Source organism: Cataglyphis hispanica, chromosome 1 (assembly GCF_021464435.1).
Source record: "Cataglyphis hispanica isolate Lineage 1 chromosome 1, ULB_Chis1_1.0, whole genome shotgun sequence".
In the NCBI taxonomy this organism is placed as follows: domain Eukaryota; kingdom Metazoa; phylum Arthropoda; class Insecta; order Hymenoptera; family Formicidae; genus Cataglyphis; species Cataglyphis hispanica.
The window spans coordinates 92,001-101,020 of record NC_065954.1 but is presented as its reverse complement, the minus strand read 5'-3'; the positions used below and the strand labels follow the sequence as shown (position 1 = coordinate 101,020).

Here is a 9,020-nt window from a genome sequence, read left to right as displayed (position 1 = left end):
TCATCATAAGAATCTCAGTGTTATACTCATCTCGCAAAATCTCTTTCATCAAGGACGCGGACAACGCGACATATCTCTGAACGCGAATTACATAGTAGTTTTTAAAAATCCACGCGATCGCGCACAAATTCGTCATCTAACGCGTCAAGTATATCCCGATGATCCAAAATTTATGGAAGAAGCGTACTACGACGCTACATCGAGACCTCACGGGTATTTATTGCTCGATTTGAAACAATCGACTCCAGACGAATATCGTTTTCGCACGTGTATCTTTCCCAACGATACTCTGCATTACGCTTACATTCCGCGTAGATCGAATAATAGAAGTGGAGGGTGTGTATAAAGGACAATATTCGCGTTCGCAGCTTGTCAGTCGTGTAATTGCAGCGTGAGTGAATGGTGAAAAAAGAAGCGAGTAATAAAAATTCGACGTCTTCGACATCGGATAAAGCAATAAAGAATGCTAGACGCTCTATCGGTGAGAGAAACTTATGTCTTTTGAAAACTTTGTGTCATTTGAAAAAAAATCAAAGAACAGCATTCTTACGTACGGCCGATATTAATCTCGTAAAGTGTATTCAAGAATGCATTTTCAATACACTCAAAGGCAACGTGCCGCTTCGTTGTAGCGATAAGAAGCATTTAGGCAAACATAAAACGATTTTACGACGTGTAGCGGCAAAAGAGGGTAATTGGAAGGCTAAAAGAAAATTGTTGATACAACGAGGTGGGTTTTTACCATATCTTATCGGCCCTATACTTACAGCTGTATTATCGAGGATTATCGGTGACTAAAGAGAAAAATTCCTGTCTATATCGCGTCTTTTCCGGGAAAAAATAAAAAAGATACATATTATCAATAGAACTTTGAATAATGGAGAGAGCTAAAAAATGGTTTTGATTTCTACGGAAAATCTCGAGAGAATGCAGCGTATGCAACCGGAAGTGTCATCCGTTATACCAACTGACAATCCGATGAAGAAAAATATGGAAATATCAAATACGGAAAATGTTAATAATAATACGGTACGGACACCGGGAACACCTTTGTCGCGACTTGACGCTGAGATGTGGCGTATTTTGAATCTCGCAACTCCTATAGATGAGGACAAAAAATGGAAATTGTATAAAGAAGTACTTCAACGTTATCTTCACTTTGTTCGCGAGGCAAAAAAACGTTTACGCGATAATACACAGGCTAACGAAGAGGACGATAACGACGAGCAGAACAAAGAAACGAATTTAGATGACACCGATAATGATCTTATGGAAACGTCAAATTTAATCAATAGCGGGCATGATGATAGCGGCGATAGTAGTAGTAATAGCAGTAGTTTCGGAAAAAACGCGTACAATTGGCTGAAATGATTAAAGAAATAATCAGCAGCGTACCGAAAACTTATCGCGATAAAGTGCGCGCCCTATTAAAATATTTGATCGATATTCCTCCATCAAAGGTTAGCTGGGATAGGCGAGGACTTGTAACTATAGATGGTATCGTCATAATGGATTCGAATATCACCGAACTTATAAATGATGCGATACGCGAAAGGAAAACAGTAAAAGCAACCGGAAGAATTCAGTTTGCTCGTTTATTACATGACATAGGCACATCTTCCAATCTCATTGGAAATCGCGATTTATTACATACAGCCGCACGATCTCGTATTAAAAGCACGTTACCGCGTGGAACTTCCACTCCGAAAACTTCATCCGCGCGCTCAAAGTCGTGTAGGCGTAAGGTGAATCTAGCGAAATCGAAGGTGATACTACGTTTATATCGGCCGACGAGGACGACGGTGACAAAACATTAACAGATTACGTAGAGCTGTCGCCGACAAAGAAGAGAAAAGATTTACTCGACTGGAGCAAACGCGAATGATGGAACTCGAAAAATTCTATTACGATCCCTCGCATTATGCTGGATATTCAGCGACGGCCAATTTGTCGCGAGCTGCTAAACCGAATTTCACGCGTAACGAAGTCATCGACTGGCTTAAATTGCAAGATGCGTACACGCTGCATCGTCCAGTGCGCCGAAAATTTCCGCGTTTACATTATAATGTGACAAACATCGATGACTTATGGGAGGCTGATTTGATCGATCTACGTAATCTTAAAAGCTACAATGACGGCTATTCATATTTATTGACGGTTATCGACGCCCTTAGTAAATTTGTTTGGGTAGAACCTTTACGTGATAAGACAGGTAGCTGTGTAGTAAAAGCCTTTCAACGCATATTCTCGAGAAACAATGACCGTTTACCCGTATACCTGCAAACCGACAAAGGTAAAGAATTTATCGCTCGTCATGTACAAAATTTCTTAAAAGAAAAAGATATTCGTTTTCGCGTAATCCCGATATCAAAGCAGCTATAATGGAACGATTTTATAGAACGCTCAAGGAACGGATGTGGCGTTATTTTACACATAAAAATACGAGGCGTTACATAAATGTTTTGCAGGATATCGTTCGCGCTTACAATCACACTCGTCCACCATCAAAATGCAGCCTGCAGTCGTTACGCGAGAAAATGCACGTGTAGCGCGTGAAAATATGATTCGTCGTTGGAATGACATCGAGCAGAAAAAGAATCGCGGTTGTAGACAAAAGGCTAAATATAGCGCGCGTGATTTTGTACGGGTCAGTAGAGCAAAAGCAGCCTTTGAGAAAGGATACGAGGCAAAGTGGAGCGAAGAAATATTTCGAATTCACCGTGTTCTCGAATGGAGAAAACCGCGCGTATACGAACTAAGCGATTTAGCGGGTGAAGTTATAGACGGGTTTTTTTACGAACAAGAATTAGCGCCGGTTATTAAAGACTTGCAGGGAGAAGAATTTATCGTCGAGCGTGTGATAAAAAGCAAGGGTCGTGGAAATAAAAAACAATTATTAGTTAGCTGGCAAGGATATCCTTCAAAATTCGATTCTTGGATACCCGCTGAGAGCTTAAAGATTTTGGATAAAAATGAGGGAGGATGAATTTTATATGGTTCTTCCGAGCAATAGCAGAATGCGCTACTTTCCGGAAAATAAAACCACCTGTTTCACCACCGAATTACCTCAGCGTGTAGATTTGCACGGACGGTGGGAAGTAGCGCTCACGGAGATTCAATTTCCGTGTAGTTTTTTACATATACGAGCCGGAGAAGGATTAATGAGATTCATCGATATTACAGAGCGCGATAAGACAATTAACGCTATGAAAGCGCAAGTACCTTCGGGTATTTACTCGACCGTGCGAGATATTATAGAGGCTGTGAATTATACAGCCGAATCCGTGGCTTCGCATATCGTTTGACGATTTGAGACTGTCATTGGTGGTAAAATTGTTATGAAACTTTCCTGTGAAGAAGAGAAATGCGCTATAACTCATTATGCAAATTTCTCCGACAAACTTCAACTAATACTCGGTTTTGACACGCGTGTTAAGCATAGAGATCTGATTCAGCTTGATAGCGATCCTATTCCGCTAACATTTCCAACATGGTTTTACAATGAAATCGGCATCGATGTACACAAAAATACGAATGAACTCATTAAACTAGAAAGTAGTTCTGTTCTATCTGACGTTTTACCCGAATGGGTTTACGATGAAGTTTATAATTTGATATTTTTTGTACTCCCACACAGTCGCATGATAATAGCTGACGAACCGGCTAGTTTGTTGCGCGCTACTCCCGACAAACTCTTTGTCTATTGCGATATTTGTGAACCTTACATTACGGGCGATGTACAATCTCCTCTTCTGCGAATAGTCACGCACGATGCTCGAAACGATTACGCGTTTGCATCCACGCAGATAAAGCATTTCTCACCCGTGCAATACATAGCTCTGCGTCAAACGTGCTTTCGTACAATAGAAATAGATATAAGAGATCAGCTGGGGCAGAGTATACCATTCGAATTTGGAACGTTAACGGTGACATTGCACTTTAGACGTATCGAGTAGATATTACAAAAAAAAATTTATAACCACGACAACGGAAGAAAAAAATTTCGAACGTTAATGGATTATTATTCGATGTATCACGACGAATTACAAAATGGTGGTAGTTGGGGTGGCGGAATTCCGCGAGTTTTCGTTGGTTCGTCCTATCAACGCGGTCATGGTATCGGCAGTTTTCTCGGAGGATTATTCAGACGCGTACTACCCTATTTAAGTAGAGGCGTACGGGCTGTGGGGAAAGAAGCTTTACGCGCCGGCGTTAATATAATCGACGATGTTGAAAATAATATGCCGTTTAAGGTAGCGGCCAAACATCGATTCGAAGAATCGCGCGACAATCTTAAGAGAAAAGCTAAAGAAAAAATAAGCAGTCTAATGAAAGGATCGGGATATAAGACGGATGCGAAAATGCATGTAGCTCAGTTTCCTTTCGTCGGGCTCAATACGTGCATCGCTAAATCTGCGGGATCGCGTAAACGTCGCAGGACGTATAAGAAAAATTCGTCGAAGATCAAGACTCGCGGAATGAAAAAAACCAATACGCGGTCGGCGGGCAATAAGAGGAGGGGAAGGAAAAAAGCAGTGAAAAGGCTTAAGACATCCACGAAACGCCGTAAAATCGGTAAAAAGCGCACCGTATCCGACATATTTTCTTAAACGCACGTTTAATCTTTGAAAGCGGAAATTATAGCGACGAGAAAGTAAAATTTACGCTAATTAAAAGACATGTCTTTTCTTCATACGCATTCGAGCGAGTGTTTAAAGAGTGAACTCGACCTCTTCTTCTTACCACCCACGCAAACTAGTATCGAGAGTTCACAATGGATTCATTACAAACCCGTGACTTCGCTCTCGGACGACTCGCCGATAGAATTCGTCATTCCCGGTCACGGAGAAGAATATTTAGATCTCACGCACACCATGCTGAGTCTTCGCGTACGCGTAGAAACGTCAAGCGATTCCACAGGATACGTTACGGGCGTAGGCGGCAGCGCGACGACGGACAATGTAGGCCCCGTAAATCATTTACTGCATTCCATCTTCAATCAGATCGATGTGTATTTCAATCAAAAACTCGTATCGCCGCCAAACAACGCTTACGCGTACCGCGCCTACATCGAGGCGTTGTTAAATTATTCTTCACCGGCAAAAACTTCCCATCTAACCTCATGTCTATGGGACGCGGATACTCCCGGACGAATGGACGAGCCGGTGGAATCAAAAACGACAAATTCCTCTCTCGTGAGACGCGCTCATTACATACGAGGAGGACGAGCTCTAGATCTTATAGGCCATCTCCATTGTGATGTTTTCAATCAGGACAAATTTTTAATTAACGGTGTAGAAGTACGTTTGAGGCTCGTTCGTTCGAAAGATTCGTTCTGTCATGGATAGTAACGGTGCGTCGTCGAAAATTCATATACTGGATGCGAGTCTGCTAGTGAGAAGAGCGAAGATAAGCACCGGATTATTGCTCGCACATGCAAGAATGCTGAGTAAAGTTACGGCCAAATATCCGCTCACGAGGGTCGAGGTTAAAACATTCACGATCCATAGCGGTGTTGTGGGCGAATCGTTAGATAATGTAATACTTGGTCAACTTCCGAAAAGAATAATAGTCGGTTTTGTCAATAATAAAGCATTTAACAGCGATAGAAAATTAAATCCGTTTAATTTCAAAAATTACGGAATAAATTTCTTCTCGCTGTACGTCGACGGCATGCAAATTCCCAGTAGACCGTTACAACCCGCTTTCTCGACAGAAGAATCGCTTTACGTCGAGGCTTATCAAACGCTCTTCACAGGAACAGGTATTCATTTTTTGAATGAAGGAAATTCTATAAGCAGAGATGATTATTCAAAGGGCTATACGCTATTCGCTTTTGATCTTACGCCCGACTTATCGGCTAATTATGCAGGACATTGGAATCTTGTGAAACATGGTAGTTTACGATTAGAAGTGCGATTTGAGAAGGCACTCACCGAGACCGTTAACTTATTATTATTTACGCAGAGTTTGATAATGTCATAGAAATTGACTCATCCCGGCAAGTCATTGTCGATTTTGCCGGTTAGATTTCCGTCGTTCTCTATAATGTAATACTCGAAAAATTTTCTTCTAATTTTCCCCCTCCACCACAAGCGATCAAAATCGCAAACATCAACGTGCTACGTATCAAAAAACATGCAGTACGGTAAAAAAGATTTCAGTTTCATTCAAGACACGAGTATCGACGCTTCGCGAAGAGTTTAAAACTAGCTATCCGGAGCACACAGGTTTTCGCATTATGGATATAATCGTCGACATACAGGGTTTCCGTGATGCTCGCGAGAAATTTATCCCTAAAGAAGTTGCCGTTGTCGTCGTTGACGCGCCAATTGTCGGGCATTGGATTATGATGCCCCCGCATTCGTTTTGCGAATTACCGGAAAATGTAAGACGACAAAATAATTGGCTCACGCGAAATTATCATGGTATTGAATGGTTCGACGGCGAAGCTAATCCGAAATATTTTACAACGCATCTACGCGAAATAACAAGACATGCCCGATATATTTATGTCAGAGGATGTGAAAAAGCAAGCTATTTGAGAAATTTACTCTCCAGAGATATATATAATTTGGAAGATATTTCCCCTGCATTTAAAAATCTAACGTCGAGAGAAGGACGCGGACGATATTCTGGTTATCACGGATTTCGAAAATTCGGAATCTTTCATTGCGTATTACGCAACGCAAACAAATTAAAATGTTGGATACTCGAGCAAAATAATTTCGTCGACGGCATTAGGAACAATAGTACTCCAACTTGTCACGCTCCGGATAAATGTGAAATATCCTATGACAAAAACGAGGAAATCAGTAATGCAGATGATATTTCTTATATCATAAATGAAAATATTAAAACGCTGTCAAATAGCGAAATAGAGAAAAAAGAAAATTTTGTGAGCCCGATTAAAGAAGAAAAAAAGGAAGAAGAAGAAGAAGAAAAAAAATTTGAATTATCGTCGATGATGGACAAGAACAAAATCGAAACGACTACGATCTCCGTGCAAGCAGGCATTGAAGACTCGGCGATACAAGATGATCAAAACGAGAAACCGAAAGAGGTAAATACTGAAGTTATCGAATATATAATACCACTCATACGCTTGCCGTCGAATCAAAAAATGAACTCTCGCGAAATTTTACAAGCATTACGACACATCAATGCCAGACACGCGGGAGTTTATCCTGCCGACAGAGTCCCGAGGGTGTGGACACGGTCGACAGCTATCGTCGCTAATACAGACGAGCACAATCGACCTGGAGAACATTGGGTCGCCTTCTTCCTCGATGAGCATGGCACAGCCACCTACTTTGACAGCTACGGAATACCCCCCTTGCACTCTGGATTTCTCCTTCGACTCCGCCGAAACTCCATTATTCATCACTGGAATACTCGACAATTGCAAGGAATTTTTTCGCAAACATGCGGACACTATAGTTGCGTATTTTTATATTATATGTGCAATGGTTATGATCTTAATCGATTTCTTAGTCTTTTTACCGAAGATTGCGAACATAACGATCGTTTAATTGTACGGTTATTTCGTAAAATTTTTCTTTGCAAAAAAAGAAACAAATGAAACATTGTATGCTATGCGCTGTTACGTTTAATAATGTAATTCAAATTGTAATGTTATAAAAAATACAGTAGTGTAATATTTTAATTATATGTAAAATAATTATAAAAATAAATGTGAGATTTTTACTTAAATTGTTTGATTTTTTCATGCTTTCTTTTTTCGCCGATATGACGTCATATTCCCCTACCACGTTACCTGTATTTTTCAAGACGCCTCTATTATCACCACCCTGGCATCCCCGCCATACGTCTACTTTTCTAATTCACTAAAATTGTTGGTTCCCCACTTATGCTTCATACAATTCTAATTTGTTAAAATTTTGAAGAATCCCTTCCAAAAATCAGAATACGCCTTCGGAAAAAAATATAAAAAGAGAAGCCTTAGGATTTAGAGACACTTTCCTACAATCTTTGCTGGAGCTAGTTATCATCTGGACATCTCTTAAAATTTACCTTAAAATTTCGATCGCGAATAACAAGATCTCGAAAAACTTGCATCATATATAATTATTAGTACAATAAGGATTCTTGATTTGTAAAATATATCTAATAAAATATATATAATTATATTAGGATTTCTTTGATTTGCAAAATATATATAATAAAATATATATAACTATATTAGAATTTCATTGATTTGCAAAATATATCTTATAAAATATATATAATTATATTGGAATTCTTTTGATTTAAAAAATATATTTTATAAAATATATATAATTATATAAATAAATATGATATAATATGCAAATAATTTTCATATCACATGCAATTGTATAGACAACACAAATCTAGTTCCATGTTTACGACAGGCACGCCAAGTTTTTATATTTTGCTTTATAAGTTTGTTTTATACGCGCGTCCCGACTTAGAGTTTACGAAAAATTTTCTTTCCAAATTATACATCCTGTAAGATATAATTTGTAACTCAAAAGAATTCTAATTACACTTAACATTAACAATATGATTTGATATTATAGTATATAACACCTTTAATAAACTCTAAAGTAATGTAATTTGTGATATTCAAAATTGAACTTATTTCATCATTCTGTTAATGAAAATTAAATATGTTTTAATTTTAAGGAGAAAATCTGTCTAAAACACTTCTATAAAAATTGATTTTATGATATCTACTATTTCAAATTACAAATCTTTATAAACTGAATTACTTGTAAACAATTGGCCAGTTAATTATTAATTTCATTTAGTTTTTTTATTTTTTAGAGAAAAATTTTTTTATTAGTTATTTTTCAGAGATAAGTATTTTTTCATCTTTCTGCTGTGTACAAGGAATATTTTTTATGTACTTGGCGTACTTTTTTTTACCTTTTTTATTGTGATTATGGTATTTTGTATTACGGATTCGGATTCTATGCGAAAAAACATGAAACTTTTGTTTGAAACATTTTTTTGAAAAATGGCATCTTATGTCCTTC

At 38.5% G+C, this 9,020-nt stretch overlaps 2 protein-coding genes across 2 annotated transcripts; both read left to right on the top strand.

Moving 5' to 3' along the window:
- Positions 1 to 1,884: 1,884 nt before the first annotated feature.
- LOC126852566 (uncharacterized) lies at positions 1,885 to 2,986 on the top strand. Its single transcript, XM_050597501.1, has 2 exons — positions 1,885 to 2,293; positions 2,469 to 2,986. Exons 1-2 carry the CDS (start codon positions 1,885 to 1,887, stop codon positions 2,984 to 2,986), a joined length of 927 nt encoding a protein of 308 aa, XP_050453458.1.
- Positions 2,987 to 4,679: 1,693 nt separating this feature from the next.
- Positions 4,680 to 5,348, top strand: LOC126852561 (uncharacterized protein F54H12.2-like). Its single transcript, XM_050597487.1, has one exon. The coding sequence runs from the start codon at positions 4,680 to 4,682 to the stop codon at positions 5,346 to 5,348; it is 669 nt and encodes a 222-aa protein (XP_050453444.1).
- Positions 5,349 to 9,020: the final 3,672 nt, after the last annotated feature.

Coding starts and splice junctions, on each gene's coding strand:
- LOC126852566 (XM_050597501.1), top strand. CDS start 1,885: ATGGAACTCGAAAAATTCTATTACGATCCCTCGCATTATGCTGGATAT. Junction 2,294..2,468: donor ATACCTGCAAACCGACAAAG/GTAAAGAATTTA, acceptor AATGTTTTGCAG/GATATCGTTCGCGCTTACAA.
- LOC126852561 (XM_050597487.1), top strand. CDS start 4,680: ATGTCTTTTCTTCATACGCATTCGAGCGAGTGTTTAAAGAGTGAACTC.